This window comes from Solanum dulcamara, chromosome 11 (assembly GCF_947179165.1).
Source record: "Solanum dulcamara chromosome 11, daSolDulc1.2, whole genome shotgun sequence".
Lineage (NCBI taxonomy): Eukaryota > Viridiplantae > Streptophyta > Magnoliopsida > Solanales > Solanaceae > Solanum > Solanum dulcamara.
Genome location: NC_077247.1, coordinates 43589684 through 43610003, shown reverse-complemented (window position 1 = coordinate 43610003; position 20320 = coordinate 43589684). Strand labels below are relative to the sequence as shown.

Genomic DNA, 20320 nt, shown 5'->3' with positions numbered 1-20320 from the left:
ACATTGTGTCAATTTCTTACCAAACAAGTATAATATATTTTAAAACACTTATAATACATTTATATTGCATGCATAATTCACTTTTAATACATAGTAGATATATCATAATATTGTTATATATTGCTATAAATGGTAATAAATAAAAAGTATCGCTAAAATCAGTAATTATTTATTAAAAAGTGGTTTTTCTAGTAATTTTTCCTTAAATTAATGTTTTGTATTTTTTACATAAAAAAGTATTCATTAAAATAATATATTATGTATATATAATTATAAAAGAATATATATATATATAATTTTTCGGTTCGATTCGGTTATTTTTAAATTTTTTTTAAACAAAATCAAAATCAAACCAAATGTGTTGTTGGTTTTAAAAATGTAAAATCAAACCAAACTAAATCAAAACAAATAAAAAATTGATTTATTTGATCAGTTTAATTTAATTTTTTAATTTGAATCGATTTTTACCCAAACCCTAAACACTCCTAAATACAACAACAACAACAACAACAACAACCCAGTGAAATCCCACATCGTGGGGTCTGGGGAGGGTAGAGTGTACGCAGACCTGACTCCTACCAATGTAGGACGGCTGTTTCCGAAAGACCCTCGGCTCAATAAAAGTATAGAACAAGGTTAGACAAGAATATTAGAGTAAATAAGTAGATAACGAAAACGGTCCAAACAATAGTATAATCAAAGCACAAAAAACAGTAGATATTATAATTGGATAATAACATAAATACCATAAATAACATACAGCAGAGTACCAGAAATCATAGTGCGTTAATACGCCTACGAATAAGGGAGAATAAAACCACTATGAACTAGCCTTCTACCCTAATGTGTGTCCTCCACACCCTCCTAAACACTCCTAAATATGACAAACAAATAGATTATCTGATAATTAAACTTTATAATTACTAAACTAATAATTACACCAAGTGACCAATATTTCTGGACAAAATGTCTTTTCAGCGAAAAGTTATCAAATTACTTTAGTTAAACGATAACCAAACGATCTCTGAAATAGAGAGCTAAAATAATTGGCTATTTTGTTTGCTCAGATGAACTATCGAGGAAGAAAAATTCAGAAATTCTGAATTTATCCTCCAAAAAAAATGGCTAATTACTCCAAGGTTCATGTTTGTCTGTCGACGGTTCGCCGGAACTCAACGGTGATGATAATGGGAGAGAGGAGGAAGGCGGGCATGGAATTTGTTGAGGGAGTTTTGGGCCTGGCCCATGGGCTTATTCAGTTGGGCCTTAAGCCCCGTGACGCCGTCGTCATTTCCGCTCTTAACAGGTACTTACTTATCTGCTGCCATTTTAATACAATCTTTAATTGCATTATGGATTGAAGAATCTTTATTTATGATCTAATTATTCACTTAACATAAATTTAGATAATTTGTTAGTTTAAATTGGACATGATTTGTGTTATATTATGATACAAAAATATAAACTTATTGATTTAACAGTTTTCAATAACGATTTTAATTTTTTTATATCGGATTATTGGCTTTTAACAGTTTGAGTTTTTTTTAACGGGTTAACTGACAACGCGATAGTAAATTAATAAATGACATTTATATCATTCGATATATATAAAGTCACGATTTAGTTTCATACTTTCATTTTTTCGGTCTCATGCTCACAACTATTCTAAAAGATATCAGTGTTTTTATTTTTGAGCAAAATACAATTTGTCAACTCATGTGCATGACTTATTTGATTTGTCATCTTGTTTCTAAGTGCTTTTAATAAATTTTTTTGGTGTGAAATTTTAACAGTTAAATCAAGTAAAATTTTCAGATATGACAAACCTTTTAAGCATAATTACTCCATATGAGTATAGTTTTCCTAAATAGTTATAATGACAAACTACTTATAATGGCAAACATAAAATTGACACTATACAAATGTTGTAGCGAATTATACAAAAGTTGTAGCGAATTATACAAACGCTATACCCACGAATTATTTGCATACCGAAATATACAAACACTGGTATACATATGTATTTGTATATCTGATAAGCGAGATTGAGAGAGAGGAGGAGAGAGGTGAGCGAAATCGAGAGAGGGAGGAGAGAGGCGAATTGTATATGTATATTTGTTAAAAAATTATATATATGTAACTGGTATACATATGTATTTGTATATCTGACAAGCGAAATTGAGAAAGAGGAGGAGAGACGCGAGTGAGATCAAGAGAGTGGGGAGAGAAGCGAGCAAGATCGAGAAAGGGAGGAGAGAGGCAAGCGAGAGGCGAATTGTATATATGTATATCTGTCGAATTGTATATAAATTTGTATAGCTAGCAAGCGAGATTTGTCATACCGCGTAAATAGTTAGCTATGTTTGCTGCGAGCCGTAATTATTTTTAAACTATACCCTAAATGCGTAATATAGTAGTAAAATTTGGGACAAATGAGGGTTGCTCAGTTGGTAAAACACCTTCCCCATGACCGGTGGGTCCTGAGTTCGAGTCACACTGGAGGGGAAGTATGAAAACACTATAAATCCTTCAAAAATGGGGGGTAAAAAAAATAGTAAAATTTGTCATATCGCGTAATTTTCCCTTAAATCAATAATCGAACCAATAATGACCCTTTGGGGTGGTCCAGTAATTTGAGCTTGAGACTTTCATGTTGGAGGTCTCAAGTTCTAAACCCTTTCCAAGGATCTTAACGAGAATAGCCATAGTACGACCTCAATTTTTTAAAACACATTTTTTGACGAACAAGTTAGCCATGGTATGAATTTAGAAACCGAAAAAAATCGTACTTAAAGGACAATACGGTGCACTTAAGTTCCCGCTGTGCGCAGAATCCGGAGAAGGACCCGACCACAAGGGTTGTACGCAGCCTTAACAATTATTATTTTGCGACAAAACATTTTTATGTACTTTTAGTAATCCATAATTTAGTCGACTTTTATTCGGCATTCAGTGACAAAATAGTTAAGTAAATTATTTTCTGATATATTTACTGTATATCCGACCCCCTGTATTTTTTTGTGCAAATTTAGATACACATCATTCATCATGAGTCATAACCACTGCAATATGAGACATTTATTTATCAAATAGTTTTTGAGCGTATATCAAATAGTTTTGGAGTAACTGATAAAATTGTTGCCATGTGATCAGGAGGTCACGGGTTCAAGCCTTGTAAACAGCCTCTGGCAGAAATGCAAGGCAAGGCTGCGTACAATAGACCCTTGTGGTCAGGCCCTTCCCCGGACCCCGCGCATAGCGGGAGCTTTAGTGCACCGGGCTGCCCTTTTTTTTGTTATATTTTATTTATCTCAATTTATGTAGTATAATTCAAAATTTAAAATTTAAATATTTTTATTTTCGAAAATAAAAGCTTTGGATTTTTTTTTATAATAAATTTTTTATATTTGGAAAATATGTAATATGTTCTGTTTGAAAATCTGGAAAGATGCCACGTGAGGCAATCAATAAGACCCACGTATATTCTGTTGATGAAACAAATATAACTTCAAAAACATTTGGCAGGCATTTGATTGAATGTGATTCCATGGAAAATTCAGCATCATTGAAGGAGGAGGAGGACGTGATTCCCGAAGAAGCGAAGCTGAAATTGAAGAAATTGGCATCAGAATGGGACGATATAGTGGATCCGAATGCATTAGATGTATTCAGATTGAAGGGGGCGATGACGAACGAGGTGTATCAAATCAAATGGCCCAGTAGGAACCCGGAACAACAACGATCTAGGAAGGTGTTGGTGAGGATCTATGGTAAAGGTGTTGATGTGTTCTTTGATCGGCAGAATGAAATTAGGATTTTTGAGTTCATGTCTAAGCAAGGCCAAGGACCTCGCTTGCTTGGTCGCTTTCAGAATGGGCGTGTTGAGGAATTCATTCGAGCTCGGGTCAGTTTTTGCTTTTTCTTCTCCAAAATCATTTTTTTTTCTTGGAATTGAAGTTTACAATTAGAATTTTTAGGACTACTGCATTGACCACTAGGCCCCAAGCACTTGGGTGGTATGATGGATAGTTTTAGGACGGATGGAGTATGTGATGGTGATCATCATCATCCTTGTAATTATATGTTTTTCTTTTTTTTTCCTGCCTGCTGTTGCTATTGTTTCTGTTATTGTTATGACTGCTACAAGAATGGTGTGTGATGGTTTTTAGCTGATGCTTTGTGATTAAGAAGTGATTTTTCTGGCAATTTGATAATATGGTATGCAGTATAACTCTCAATGTTGTATATGTGCTTTTGTTTCTCGCTGTTACTCCAATTCCCTGTTAAAACCAAAGAACCTTTTTTTGGATGAAAATGCAAGCTCTAATGACCAAAAAGGGACCCTAGTATGATATGATTATGTTTGACATATGGTCTTGCTTGATGACTCTATGAGACGAAGGGGCAGAGTGTTACCTTTGGCGGTTTGGCCTATCATGTGATGTTTAGTTGTTAAATTTGTTACTCAATTGCAATCATTGTTATTTGAGGCACAAGATTTTTAGGTTTTAATTAGAGTTTAATACTCCCTGTATCTAAAAAATTTAGAAGTATCTAATTTGGCCATCATTTTCTTCTCCATTCCTCTAGTTGGCAAATTGATTTGTTAAATGCTAACAATTCACGTGTAAATGAGAAAGAATTTAGGTTAAGTTGCACTGGTACTCTATATTCATCCTTCTCTTCTAGTGCTGTGTAAATTTCCCATTGTTTATACATCCTTGTAGATAAGCATCTGTGCAATAGAAAATATAATCGGATTTCTCTCTTGGTATTTAGAATTTCAAAATTTTGACAAGATTCTGATAGTTTTCATTGATCTGATAGTATCTTTCTCTAGGAAGATGCTTGGCTAAATCCTGATATTCTCATCTAGGACCCAGAAGAAAGTTGTCCTATAGATAGTCAGCTTAATCAACTGATTAATTTCATAAATTTCTGCAATATGCTTACCTTTATCCAAATTTGAAGCAAGTTTCTTAAATGATAATTTTTCTGGGCCTTCACAGGTGATTTTATTTCAATACCACCTCTTCATAAAGAGTTACACAAATTTCTTTTCTCTTTACTAAAAGGAATTTACATCCGTTTGCTGGTTCTGCATAATAACTCGAAAGAATGAGTGGTTTGGTAAAAATTTAGATCAAGTAATAGCTGCCAATGTATAATTAACCATTGTTATTCATATACAAATGGAAACAATTTTTCTTGTTTGGTATGAGCTGAACTAATAGGTCTAATCAAACATAATAATCTCGACTTTCCTGCCTGTTATCCTAAAAAACCGACAGAGGGGTTCCCTAATCCACCTCCCTCACTACTGGTTACTGCTGTCTCCATGTTTTGTGTCTATCAATAAGCTTATTAGCATAGGATAAAGAAGAAATTAAAGGTGAAGTGTTACTGCTGAGATTAACTTAAAGACAGGTAAGAATTTTGAAGGAAGAAATTCGAAACAGATGAACAATTTGGGACACATAAAAAATATTTCTGTTGAGATGAAGGATGTATATGTGAAGTGGGCCAAGGGCAGCTTTTTCAGGTCACAACCAAGTGACCTTATGCTGCCTGGGGAATGACCTACAGGATTTAAGGATACCAAGAGAGGGGTTGGGTGAATGCTGAATGATATTAGAAGCGATCCAGATCAACACTTAAATGCCTAATATCCACTTACGTGTTACTATCATGATTTCGGTTAGTTCTTGATTAAACTAAGAACTCCAAGTTTTCTGTTAGCTTCTCCGCCTCTCCTTAGGAAAAAATATATTTCTATTTATGGCCTTGAGTCCTATCCTAGTGGTTTCTTTATATAATGCATTCAAGTTAACCCACTATTTGGGTTTGTTTGTTGTTTGAAGTTCTGATTTGCCACCTCTGAATAAACCTGATGTGACTGGCTGGCTTAGATGCTCAAAGACTTATGTTTCATGTTCGTTCATAGTGATACTTTGACAAAAGCATCTGGCCTCCTTTTGTCAAACCTAATTATTATGAAGCCAAGCAGATTTAGGTTCTTCAGAGTTCAATGATCGTCATATTGCAGTTTCTTTGTAAGTGCTCCTAGGATCTTCAAAGTTTGCCTGATTCCTCTAGGATTGCCTAATTTCCCTAGGAATATCTCGTGCTTCATTGACACTATTCTAAACCTACCTGTGATCTATTATTATCTGTGATGCACTTGTAATTACTGATACTTCAGGAGAATGGGGGCATTCATTAAATATACAATCTCCATGATTGGTATTTCAGACATTGTCAGCTCCTGATCTGCGTGATCCAGAGATATCTTCCTTGATAGCTGCCAAAATGAGAGAATTTCATATGCTTGATATGCCTGGTCCTAAGACTGTCATCCTCTGGGATAGACTGCAGTATGCTCTTCTTCTTACTGCATATATGATGAATAAAAACTGCTAAATTATGTTTATCTTATACTAAAATGTCTAAACAACCTTTTGTTCTCGTAATGCTCTAGAAATTGGCTTAATGTGGCCAAAGGTCTGGCTTCTACTGAAGAAGCTAAGGGCTTTCAGTTGGACCTTCTAAAAGACGAGATTGTATTGTTGGAAAGGAATCTTGCTGGCAATCATCTAAGCACGGGATGCTGCCACAACGACTTGCAGTATGGGAACATAATGATGGATGAAGAGACAAGATCAATAACCTTTATTGTAAGTACTAAGTTTCTTATTCATAGATCTGTTCAGATGAAAAGTTAAGAGGGCAAATACAATTTACTTAATGAGATGCATATCTCCCTAGATTTTAGCTATAGCAGTGTTTGCATGTATGTTGATTACATCTGAATACTTTGGGCTTCCATGATCAAAATAACTAGGCAGTGCTTTGTCCTGACATGTTTGCTGCAAGATGTAGGTGGTTCCCGGATCAAAAACTTCTTCAAGCTCTTACTTATTTAGGAGCTGCACTTTTGTTTATTGCCTTTATATTTTGTTTCAGTTATTAATCATCTGCTTGGTAAGGAGCAAAAGGATATGATAAATATTTGAAAAACCTAGACATTTCAAAAAAAATTGAAGGCCTTGTCTTTTCAATGATAAAGTTCTGTTTCCTGCCGGGTTGGCCATTGTCTAATTTCTGCAAATAATTCGTGCTGTTCGTACAGTTATTATTTGGACTTAATTTCTGGTATTTTCTTAAATCATTTCCTATTAACAGGACTATGAATATGCTGGTTACAACCATGTTGCATTTGATATAGCAAATCATTTTTGTGAAATGGTTGCTGACTACCATACAGAAACACCTCATATTATGGACTTCAGAAAGTATCCTGGTGAGTCACTAGTAAATCATCTTAAGCAAATCTGTTTTGTTGATCTGGTTCCCTTAAATGGCACGAGCAAGCACTTTCTAGATATTTACTTTAAATCTAATTGAACCCTTACAATATGTGGCAGGTCTGGAGGAGCGCAAAAGATTTTTGAGTGCATATCTTTATAGTTCAGGTAGATGAAAACTTGCATCTTAACGTATGTGGAACCATTCAAATTTCATGATGGTGCTTTCTTAAGCTCATATCTGTATGCCAAGAGTAGTAAAAACTATATACATTTAGTTAATCTCAAGATTTCGATCATTATTTATCTTTTATTCATTACGAATCTCTGATGTATTAGTCTGGTAAACAGGTCGCTCTCCCAGTGAAGAGGAACTGGAGAAATTAGTTCAAGAAGTGGAGAAGTATACTCTTGCCAGTCATCTTTTTTGGGGTCTATGGGGAATAATATCGGTACTTCTCCTGACCTTATCTATTCTGTAATGATAAGAGTAGTTATGAGTCATGTACACAAAAGAACAGTCAATAGTCTAAGTAGGAACTTGGAACTGTACACCTAGTCTGACTGTAGAAAACTTAATATTGGAAGTCTGTCAACAATTAATAGATTACATGGTTTGCCACAGTTTGTGCCCAAGCCGTAACATATTTGGCTCTTTTCTACCTTTTTGCCTTCGACAACAATGTTGTTATGAGCTGCATAGGCTTTTCTTAACATCACTCATTTCCTCCTCTTTTTCAGCATCATGTCAATAAGATAGACTTCGATTACTTGGGGTATGCTAGGCAGAGGTTCCAGCCATATTGGTCAAAGAAACCTGAGCTATTGGGATCATCAGGTTCCAAGAAAGGTACTTCAATTATGTTGTTCAATTCCTTTTCCTTAAACAGGTCTATTTAAAGGTTTTAAATTTGGTTTTCTTAAACTGAGCACTTTGGTCTTGCAGGTTAACATGAAACCAATGACTTCTTTGATCCATTTGTTGATTTACAGAGAGTAGTAGTTGTTATCCCTTGGGGTTTTGCTTGAAGAAATACTTTTTTTTTCTCTTTCAAAAATCGAGTCTCTTGATGGAATTTTTCTGGTGATGAAGTTTATCAGCTAAGTCTAGGATTAGATCATCAAGTGTATTAGCATTTCTGTCAATTTTGCTTCCTTTTCTTGTGTAAATCTCTACAGAGGTGCTGTTTTTTTTTTCTTCTGAAATAATGCATATGCAAGTCTATTTGTTTATTTGAAAGATTATACAGAGAAATAAATAAAGATCTAATGGGTGTTTCTTGGATGAACTTAGTTACAGAGAATAACTAATTGGAGAATAACGTTGCACCCCTTATCGAACGTAAAAATGATAATTTGTACGTAAAAATTATATTAACTTTTAGTCAATTCAAACATTATGTTCCCTTTTATCTTGTCTGGAAATCTTACATTTTACATCAGCACATTGTGATCGAAATTAACTGTATAGATCCTTGAATCGCAAGTTTTTGACAGTATAATCAACTTTTTCCCAAATACAAATAGAAAGTTGAATCCTGTTGGATTCGAGGGTCAGGTTAGAAGGACCGAGATTGATGTCAGAGTGAGGTCTGTAGAGTTTCATTTATCGCTAAATTATGAAGATGAATGGTGATATGAAGTGTCTTTCCTATTAAATCAATACCTTGAAGCGGATTTAAATATCATAGCTTTTTACCTTTCTTGCTCGCTCTGTTATTATTATTGGAAAGTTTGATTAATAGAAACCTCTACATATGCCTCTTGTGTGTTTGTTGGAGTTTAATACTAACTAACTAAAAACAATTACAATTATTACACTTCAATCCTAATTCCCAAGCAAGTTGGGTTAGCTATATGAATCTTCGCAGACCACATGTGTAACGAATGACAATCAAATCAAGATGAGGTTGGTTATATTAATCCTCATTGGAAAGAGAACAATATGATCAGATCATGTCTTGTTAGAAAACGAGACATTTCTAACAAAATAAGAACTTATTTCAGGAAATTGAGATTCAACTTTTTCTTTTCTTTTTCTACTCATATCAAAGGAAAGCAAAATGCAGTTGTTCTTTGCAAAATAATTCTCAAAAGCAAAAACTTTACTTCTATACCATGACCAAGCGCAACTAACATGTCCTACGCTACTCAGCCCAAGATCCCTCCCCCTCCTTATGTTAATATTTCAAAAGAATTAAGCTGATGAAGACAGCCCTACTAAAAAGAATGAGAGATCCCAAAATTTACACTTTCCTCTGGATCTCTTGACTCAATGTTGCAAATGCTATTCTCCACTCGGGACTTGTCGATCCACTGCACAAGATCTTGTGCATTATTCTCAGCTCTTCCGGATCTGCTTTACTCAGAAGCCGCCTAAGTACTAACTGTAACTCGGTGTCAGATGAACGATAATTAGCACGCTGCTCCTCTGTAGCCACCTTGATTCCTGAACACTGACCTCTTTCCACCACAGAAGATCTTGCCATGTCAACAGTACTCTCCGATGAACCTGATGGCCCTTTGACATTTACACACTCGTCCTTGAGTTTGAGCTTGTTGTTCCAGTACTCCAGACATTGACGGTTTGTATCAAGAGCTTCAATGGACTGTATACAGCAAAGTTAGCACAATGTAGGAATAGTTCACTTGGAAGCAAGTCTTACTTGTTGAAAGAGTCAGAAATAAGAAAGTTGAGTAAGAAGAGATTCCTCTCAACATCGAAGAACTAATCCTAGGTTTCAGACGAGAAGTGCGCGTAAGAATCTAAAATTAAAGTTGATAACAATAAGGTGATTCCGCTAACAAACCAATTACAAGATCACAAGATAGAAGCCTATTTTCCTTGGTGGGATTTGTTTTGTCTGGAAATGTAGTGTTAATCCTGCTCATTTCTACCGTGCAAATCCAACTATGAATTCTTTTCTTGTTTAATCTCAAATCGCATGTCAGATTATTCGTTGATCAAACTAAAGCCAGTTAATCACAAACTTGAAAGAGCAAAATCATGCACATAGCAACATAATATAGGTATACCTGAACTATCTGTGGGGAGAGTAACCCAAACATTCCAAGACCATTGATGCTTTCTGTGTCAGGTTGCAATGGTGGCAGATCTTGACTTCCTGGATTTGATTTCGTTTTTAGTTCTTCAAAGACTCTATGCGAGACCATTTCCCAGCATTTCTGCGCTGATGAACCCACAAACTTCGTATCTGGACACTCTTCTAAGCTAACCTGAAATCAGAAACTCCAAGTAGACTAATTAGCATCCCGCAAATTCATAGAAAACTAGAATTCAAGTAGACAATCTTCTTTTGCAAGGCCAATAACAAAAATTCAAATGCAGAAGGCAAGGCGACGGCCTCAATAAATAAAATTTTAAAAGCAGCACAATTGCAAAAAGTTCGTGTATAAAAGGTCTAAAGGCTCTTTTTTATGAGCTCATAAACATAAAAATTGTTAACGGAATGACTTAGAGAGGGTGAGTAGTCGAGACTAAGTTTTGGAGACCAAGTGCTAGATTCTTAGCTGCGACAAACAAGGTAAATGTACTTCCTCTACACAGGAAATAATATGAATTTTTCCTTACAAAGGCCACTATGCAAAAATAATGAGAAATAACTCACATATTTCCTTCCAAGTACAACTATGCAAATAGAATAAAATAACAGTAATCCTCATTATCCAATTTTTTCTCAACTCACATATTTCATCCGGCAGAGTTATGAATAACATCTTACCTTGAATAGAGGTCCAAGGAGCCCACCATTCACGATCTCACATATATAGCTACTAGTTATCTCGGGATTGCGTGCATCGAAGAACTTAACACGACTTCTAAATCCTGTTAAAGAGCATCAACGTTGAAATATATAGTGAGGGCATTGAAATTTGAATAAAATGTTGTATCAAATGAAAATGTCTTCTTAGTATGAAAAGTATATTCAACAAACCTTTAGGGAATATTGCCTGCTTACTGCACCAAAGCTTTCCCGAGGCAATTGACCCTAAACTTAGAGGGTCAACATGGTACAAAAGCTTTTGTTCAGAAATCTTGGTGCTCAGGGAATCCTTTTCTGAGTCAAGTGTTCCGTTTTGTTGAACACTAGGAGAACCCCTGGAAAGATCAACCCCAAATAACTTCTTGTCACTCAAAGCATACGAGGTGGTCGCATCATCAGAGCATGAGCTGCACTGCTTCTTTGGATTATGATTTTGTTCTCTCAACAAACCTGATGAACCATCATTTTTCATTGAGGGATCCATTTCCAATCCATCACTCTCTGAATCTTGCTTCACAGAGTTATGCTGCCTCCTATTTAAAGAATAATTATCAGAATCCTTGGAAGTCCATCGTTCAACGGCATCTAATTTCCCCTCCAATGCTTGTACCAGTGTTTTTAGTTCATCCCTGTTGTAACGGACGAGAACTGTTTTGTTCTCTGGTTCACAGGAACACATAAGATTGGCATGTTTAAGGCATGAAAACTGCCCCGGGGAACACTTGCATTTAACTGCAGACAAGTGTAAGTCATAGTAGCAGGAAAAGCATTCCTGCTCATCTTTCAAGCCAAAATCTTTGTCCATTGTCTGAAGTTGTACAAGAGGTAAAAGACGCTCCAGTCTTTCCTCCTCTATCTCAATTCTACCCTGTAAGTAGGAAAAAATCAGATTACTAACAAAAAATGTGCTGCTTTTACACTTCTAAGTATATGAATCTTTGTAATATTGCATCTGCATACATCCTTAAGAACTTAATTCTATGATAAGAAATCAATATGTAACAGACACCTTGCTGACTGGTCAGTTCTTATTCCTTGAAGATGGCACTCTTAAAGTTGAGGGTACTTAGTCATATCCTAATCCTAACATGTGTTGTTACTTGAAGGGATGTGTCCACAATTACCAAAAAATCTCATCGAAGTGATTGAAGTTACTATTCTACTTGTAAAAAAAAACTAGTTATTGTTATCACTGTTCTATCTCTCCTTTCTTATCCTATGTTATTGTTGGTAAGTCATAAAAAGAGGAGGTGAATTCTATACTTCAACCCAAATAGAATTTCATTTTGATAAAGAACTCAAATACAAGAACACATGAACCTGACAATGGGAAGTATCAACTTTTTTGATCAGAGGACAACATAAATTTCAAATGAAAACTGAAAGTACATCTAAGGGAATTTTTGCCATACATCTAGGGGAGTTAATGCCGTACATACTTGGACCGGGATGGCAGAACCTTACAACACCTAAGTGAAATTATCCCTCAAGTGCGAAGATACCTAATCTATGGGGTCAAAGCACAATGACAGATGAATTCAAATCCACAACCATATGTTTTGATAGACATACTCAGAAATTTACCTTAATAGCTCTAGTTAGCATGCCGTTCTCCCCACAAAAACTTCTCCATCTTAAGTTTATACTGTTAAGATTCTTAACAGCTGAGAGCTCCCACAGTGATCGGATAGCTTCACTAGCTGCTCCTATAAGCAACTTATCATGTGAAAGCGAGGTTTTACGACATTGCTTACTGTAGAGCTCCACAGCAGTTAGTCCATGCTCTAACCAATCAACAGGGCCTAGATTAACAGCCTCTGCGCAGTTGAACCCACAGTTAAATCCAGAATGATAGGCTCTTGGGAATGTGAGCACAAACTCCCCTGCATTCTGAACAGCGCGGTACACTGGTACACCCTCTGACTTCAAAACTGAAGGAGACAACTGAGTCACCTGAAAGAAAGAATAATGAGTTTGACAGGAGCAAGAGCCCAAATTATACCACTCAAACAATCAAGAAATGTGCCAATGCACTGGAAATAGATTAGAGGACTGAAGGGAAGCTGGATTAACTCAAGAAAAGAATCTTGATGGCAATTGGTATAATTTACAGTTAAAAAATGTCAGAATAGAACGTCAGGTGTTTCACATGTGACGAGCCAAACATTCTGTTACAATATTCACATCTGTAAGTTGATGAACAGACTATTAAAATTAGGTGTAAAGTTGAAAACAGTAACTCGTAACTAGATGAGGTTGGTGAGCAGGAAAAAGGGCTTGCACAGCTCATCATTGCCCGATTTAGTTGACTAGAACTTATAGAACACTGTATGTAGATGTGATTATTTCTCAAATACAATTAGGATGACTAGTGCTTGCTCAAGATTTAATTTGTATACTTACTAGTTCGTGAAGCAAATCAGGTTGTTCCTCAAACAGATCTGGCAAGTGCTTTCTCATTGCATCCTCCAGGGCTGCAGCATGACTTCCTGGCACTCCATACCAAATCTTCGGCTCACCCCAATGCATATAATTCAGAGAATAAAGATGGTGGTCCTCAACATGCTTTAAGAAATCAGATAAACGGAAATAAGTATATAGTGAGTGTAAAGCAAATAACTTGATCTAATAATAATAAAGGAACCAAAGAAAAGAAATGGGGGGGGGGGGAAGAAAGACGGACCTAAGACACAAGATGTTCCCTCAAAGAACAGCCGTCAGTAACAGTAAATACTTGGAGAAAAAGGATCAATACTATTCAGGTTTATATGTATGGGATGCAACAAAGAAAGAATTCATATATGCAGAGAGTTTGCTATCTTTGATAAGTTCAATTGGTCAACTATACATTAAGATTAAGCTGAATGCTTAAACAAAAAAAATTCATGACATACCCAACAAAATGATGAGAAGCACATTCCAATATACAGCCATGGGACCAGAACTCCTGAGATATTGCACTCCTCAAAGCATAATACAGAACATGGCAGGCGTGGCAAGTTGTTTAAGTTCCAACCAGAAGTTGCATACTGATCTAAAGTACTAGCTTTTGGAGATGAAGATTCTAGAGGGAATCCACTGCCAAATACTCCGGTTTCCAGATCAGCTCCATAATACACCTATTCATCAGATGAAGGCCAAAAATTTAGTCTCATCCAACTAGTGAGCACGTAATAGATATCTCAAAAGACAAAGTAAATATCAATCTAGATTCCCTTACCTCAACTTCATCTGTTGGCTTCTCAATGATGCGCCAATACTCACCTTCAATTTCTTCAATGGAGGGTTTCCAAACCTCAGTATCCTTCATCCCAAAATATAACTCTTTAAACTCTTTGGCAAATGTCTGAAATTCCTCAAATGTGAAGTCAGACCCTGACTGAAACCCAAACTTGTCATCGCTACTTTCTGAATGAGTATTTGATTCAGAACCTAGAGATCGGGGTTGTCTCCTTGTTGATCCCGTCTTTGAGTGCCATCGTCTTTTCCTCTTCCTGGTTTTTTTCTTTTTCATGGGCTCCCTATTCTGAAGTAAATCAACTTGCTGGATTCGAGTCGAGAACTTAGCATGTTCCCACACATTCTTCTCTCTAAGTGGACAGATTGGACTCCAAGATGCAGGTGGTACAATTCTGCATATGCCATATTGCTGTGCGTTGTGGCGAATGCTTGCAATATAACCAAGTGGATCTTTGAACTCCTATAATTTAAACACAGGATGAGATTAACCACAGGCTTTAAGTGATCACAAGGGAATATAATAACTCTTTAACATGACGATTACCTCATAATTTGGATAGTACACAGGAGCTTCCTTTAAGATGGGCCTACGCGCTTCACCAGGACTCCATATTGCTGATACCTTTTCCAGAACAAGAAAGAAGTACTTGTGTAAAGAAGGAGAGTGAGATCATGTGAGTGGCACAATAAGGTGAAAAATAGATTATTGAAAACTCCTGTCCCCCCACCCCCGGCTCCACGGGGAATGCATTAGACAACAAAGGGATCAGGCTTATCAATATCCACCAGATGTCAAGAAATGAGAACACATGCATGAATATGCTTCCTAAGACATCAAATGTGGAGAATGGGCACATTTTTACACACAGTACATGACTAATCATATTTCTGCAAGCTACGCGATGATGAACACCAAATTGAAAAGGACTTATAGATATGTCATTTTTACCTTCCGTCTACGAGGGCTTCCTGAACTCTCAATGTTATTTTCACCTTTTGGAGCCTGTCTAGAAGGATGTCCCTGCAAGAGAAGGTAATAGATTAAAATTTGAATCAATTGAATGAATTCAGTCTTGAAATGAGTTTATTTTCAGAATCAAATGTGATTTCTACTTAAGAAATTTTCTTGTAGTCAAAAAACATTAAAAAATAAATTGTTCAAAATTTGTTTAGTATGGCTGGAAGCATGTAAGATCTTTGCCAGTACGGAATACAGCATAAACTGTGTAGGACGAGAACAAAAGAATAACAATGGATATACCAGTGTAAATTTTATCAGTCAGACACCCAGCCTAAAATATTCATAAAATAACGGTGTTGGGGCCTTTGTAAAGGCAAATGAAAGAATAATGGAGATTCTGCAAAAGGTGGAGCCTTTTGTCACATATGGGTATGTATAAATTTCTTATTGCTGCAATGGAGTTCACTCAATTCATCTCTTTACGGGATATCCTTGGATCACACAACCTTTTATCAGTTAATACCAGACCTAATGCTTGCTGGGAAAGGAGACCTTTCCAAAGATTTTCCCTAATTTCACCTTATTAACATTTACTACTTCATATGATTACTTGATGATCTGCACCAGTAACTAAGTATGGACCAGTTCATAAGTTAAATCTAGTTCCACAAAAAGCCCCCTCTATCTTCCAAAGGGACTAATCACATGGTTTCTTTTCCTTATCATAAGTTCCACCCTAGTTGAGGGATCAAAAGGACAAGAAAACATGATTATTTTATCAGCATTATCTTCATTCAGAACGATCTTCTAATCAGACAAGATATTACTCAACAGATCTAACTCTTACAGATATAAGGATCTGTTGGAATGAACAGCGGGCAGTTTGTATATTAGGAACTTGTCACTTTTCCCTTTTCTCACTAAAAGAAAATTCAGTAGAGTGATGAACATCAAAATTTGAATCTTGCTAGAAAGTCTTAATAAAATATTGCTAGGAACTACTACAAGCAACAGACAACCAGCTATGCATTTGAGCATTGGAAGATATGACAAAGCACTTAAAAGTTTTAGGAGATATACAGTTTATTAACAAAATGGATCTTGCGCTTAACTCAACCCCACAAGCTAACCAAGAGGTAAGAATTGCCCAAACCATATGAAGAGATCACTCATCCCTTTTTTATACAACGTAGGACTCTTCAACACCCTCATTAGTTCAAGAGGGAAACCTGATGAAGCGTTTAGGCCCATCTTACATTCCAAAATGTTTTTTACTTATATGCAGTTTAATTAATCCTCGAGATATCCAATTCTTTTTTTAACTTTTGTGTTTCTTTTACAAATCGCATAACAAATCCAAGATCTAAACAAGTTCAGGTCTAAACTGCGCATATAAGGTAAAGGCCAAATAACACATCCCAAAACAAGATAGATACAGGAAAGAAATCAACGCTTCAAAATCAATCAAAATACATAAACAAGTTAAAATTCAAAATCCGAGCTTCAAACCTTCATTCTCCTATTTCAGATTGCACGCCGGGAGCACAGAAACCCCTAATTTTATGCCTGAAGGATTAGGATATAACCTTCACCTTGTCAGATATCTTAGAATTGAGTGATGCTTATTGAACTGGTGCTCTCTTCAGTTATAAAGGCCTCGCTCTGCAAATGACAAACCACAGTTTCTGGATTTCAAAAATTTGTATTGATGATACAGATAACAATTTTCAACTGTCAATGAAGAAAACGACAAGGTAAGAAAGACCGGAAGGCAAAATTGATATAAATGACCACTGACAAGAATCTTCCAAGGAGTATTGTTGACTTAATTATATGGTATTGATGATACAGATAACAATGTTCAACTGTCAATGAAGAAAACGACATGGTAAGAAAGAACGGAAAGCAAAATTGATATAAATGACCATTGACGAGAATCTTCCAACGAGTATTGTTGACTTAAATATATGGGTAATGGAACAGAAAAAAACTTTATTCAAAGAATGAAACATTATTTACATTTTCCTTAGTAATTCGAGATCCTGAAAAATTCTCAAAATGCAATATGGTTTTCCGAAAATACGTCTGGCCGTGCAGGGTAGGTGCATTGGCGGTGCGCCATACGGGTCTGAGCTGTGTGTTCCCTTTATATCAATGTGTCGACCAAGTATTTTCAAAATATACTGGTGATCTTCCTAAATATGCCTAGCACCCAATTAAATTAGAATTCTGCAATAATGTAATAGCCAATAAAGGCCTTCATAAATCTATCAACATTTCGAGGCAGATATTGTTTTAAAAACGATATCTGGAGAAAGTTCCAAAAGTTAAAGAGACTAAAGCTACATTTGTACTAGTATTCACAATAGAACTCGTTCCAAAGATTGGCAGGAACAAGGTCAGATTTGCCGAATACATTCCAAGCTAAAGAGACTAAAGCTATATTTTTTCCTTTTCTGTTTCTTTACAAATTACAAAAGTACTGATATAAACTGTGCATATAAGGTAAAGGCCACATAACATATCCGAGAACAAGATAGATACGGGAAAGAAAGTAACACTTCAAAATCAATCAAAACACATAAGCAAGTTATAAATGAAAAGTCAAGCTTCAAACCTTCATGCTCCTGTTTACAGATTACTCCTGGAGCACAAATACCCCTACTTTTATGCCTGAAGGATAGAATACAACCTTCACCTTGTCAGAAATCTTAGAATTGATCGATGCTTATTGAACTGGTGCTCTCTCTCTTCAGTTATGAAGGCCTCGCTGTGAAGATGACAACCCACAGTTTCTGGATTAAAGATTTGTCTTGATGATACAAATATAAATTTTCAACTGCCAACAAAGAAAAACGACAAGGTAAGAAAGAACCGAAGGCAAATTGATATAAATAACCATTTTACAAGAATCATCCAAGGATTACCGCTGACTTAAATAAACGGGTAGTGGAGGCAGAAAACAACTATATTCAATGCATGAACCATTATTTACATTTCCCTTAGTAATTCAAGATACTGAAATTTTTTCTCAAAATACAATATGCTTTTTAGGGAATATGCTTGGCCGTGTAGGTAGCGTGCCTTGGCCGTGCGCCACGGAGGCCTGCCTTGGCCGTTCTCTGTAAATCAATGTGTTGACCAGGTATTTTCAAAATTTAATGGTGATATTCCTCAATATGCCTAGCACCGAATTAAATTAGAGATATGTACTAATTTACTAGTCAATGGAAACATGGACTTATAGAATGGAATTTCTAAGGCCTTCTTTATGCCCTCGATGCATTTAGAAGTGAATTATGAATCCTCCAAATCAATCATAAAAATCTTTAGTGCTACCTTTGTGCAGTTTAGCTACATTAATTAGTGATTACACCTCCTGCACCCAATAAGATCAATGAACTAATTCTGACTAAGCTGATCTCAATCTTTCACCGCCCTTGAGTTCCTAGGGAAGGGACTTAGGATAGAGAGGCAAAACCATTAATTCTAAGCTGACCTAATCGGGATTGTTGAGGCTAGAATCCATAAACTCGAGTAAATTCTTCAGAGGACACAAAATGTGTCAAAATACAATTTTTTGCTAAAGAAGCAAAAATGAGACAAATGGAAGCCATGCTCATGATATCTAGAGTTGTTCAAAGGAAAAAAAAAATTCCCCACCCCACCCAGTGGTGGAGCCAGAATTTTCCCTAAGGGGTTTTAAAGTATGAAGAACGAAAGATATTCTACCCATAAAGTTCACTTATATGGCAATACTAGATTGGTGAGACAAGAGAGAAATCTTAGTAGTAAGGTTTCTATGGGGCTTGCCTTACAGGTAGTGGCTACACCACTTACATATCAGAACAAATATTTACTCTCAATGGAGTCATTTCGATATGACCTAGGAACTTACAAAATATCAAACTTGGATAATCGGTAGAAGAACGATTGGCTAGATCATTTGCTTCACTACGGAAAACTCCCTATTTCTTCAAACATCTACATAAAAAATAATTTTAACAATGAATAAACTGTGAAATTTTCCGCCGAACCCCTCGGCCATACCAAGCTCCGGGCCTGTCCCCACCCCCACCCAACCTCTTCCCCCTTCCCCACCTCAAAAAGACAAAACTTCTCTGTGGAAACCACCTTCAGGAATTAATTCACAAATATTACAATGCAATAACAAAATGGAAACAATTAGACAATGGCAGATTATATACAAAAGATTGAAGCTTCATACCTCCAAGATCATAAAGAAATTCAGCTAACTGAAACTGTAATCACTGATTTAATACAATTCAACCCTAAATTAACCAAACCTGCAGAGACACACGATTTCAGTCAAAATTCATTATAACAGAATTCTTGAATATATGCATGAATAATTCAAACTGCAAAAAAAACAGAGAATATATATATATATATATATTAACAGAAAATCCCAAAATTAAAAATAATAATTAAAAAATAAAACAGAGAAGCAATTGTATACCAAATAAACCTTCTCTATAATCAATGATTTCACGTAAGCAAATTCTTGTACTGATAGAATCAAGAACAAATTATTCAGACCTCAAATTTCACCAAATTAAATTCCAAAAAGAAAACAAAAAATCAATCTTTTTTACTTGATTCTAATAAGGAGATAAAATCAATGGGTAAAAAACAAATCTTGGAAAACTAGGTAAATTTAAGGAAGAGTTACAAAATTACCAAAATAAATAAATGAATAAGAATAGGAAAGACCAACAAATTCAATTAAATTAAATTTTTTTAAAAAAATTATAATAAAATCAAGAATCCCCAAAAAGACACCAAAAATTTTCTATTACTTTTTTTATATAAATATATATATATATCTTCATGGGTTTGAAGGTTTTTCCACTAAACATACTACGTGATGTACATTACATAACAAGAAAGCCTCAGACTGAAGAAAAGAATGAAAGAAAATATTACCTCAAAAATAACAGCTCCTTAATTCCTCTGATAGAGTTAATAAAAAGTTTTTATAGTAATTAATAAATGTCTATCCTACTTTT

General features: G+C 35.5%; 2 protein-coding genes across 6 annotated transcripts; one reads left to right on the top strand and one right to left on the bottom strand.

The window, feature by feature from the left end:
• Positions 1 to 1010: 1010 nt before the first annotated feature.
• On the top strand, positions 1011 to 8593 carry LOC129873448 (probable choline kinase 2). The gene is made up of 9 exons (XM_055948547.1): positions 1011 to 1306; positions 3526 to 3904; positions 6253 to 6374; positions 6479 to 6674; positions 7183 to 7300; positions 7425 to 7472; positions 7656 to 7756; positions 8046 to 8154; positions 8251 to 8593. The coding sequence occupies exons 1-9, from the start codon at positions 1122 to 1124 to the stop codon at positions 8253 to 8255; spliced, it is 1263 nt and encodes a 420-aa protein (XP_055804522.1). The 5' UTR covers positions 1011 to 1121; the 3' UTR covers positions 8256 to 8593.
• A 722-nt stretch (positions 8594 to 9315) lies between these two features.
• On the bottom strand, positions 9316 to 20320 carry LOC129874746 (lysine-specific demethylase JMJ18-like). Of its 5 annotated transcripts, none has more exons than XM_055950093.1 (14): positions 20238 to 20320; positions 19519 to 19597; positions 17908 to 18129; positions 16800 to 16952; positions 15279 to 15350; positions 14874 to 14951; positions 14310 to 14789; positions 13984 to 14208; positions 13493 to 13654; positions 12674 to 13042; positions 11261 to 11957; positions 11048 to 11151; positions 10341 to 10541; positions 9316 to 9913 (listed from the first exon to the last, which is right to left on the bottom strand). In XM_055950093.1, the coding sequence occupies exons 4-14, from the start codon at positions 16803 to 16805 to the stop codon at positions 9551 to 9553; spliced, it is 2757 nt and encodes a 918-aa protein (XP_055806068.1). In that variant the 5' UTR covers positions 16806 to 16952; positions 17908 to 18129; positions 19519 to 19597; positions 20238 to 20320; the 3' UTR covers positions 9316 to 9550. The 5 variants fall into 5 exon arrangements, with proteins under 5 accessions (XP_055806068.1, XP_055806067.1, XP_055806070.1 ...); XM_055950092.1 differs by lacking the exon at positions 20238 to 20320 and adding an exon at positions 19771 to 19869; XM_055950095.1 differs by lacking the exon at positions 20238 to 20320 and adding an exon at positions 19771 to 19869 and having other exon boundaries at positions 17983 to 18129.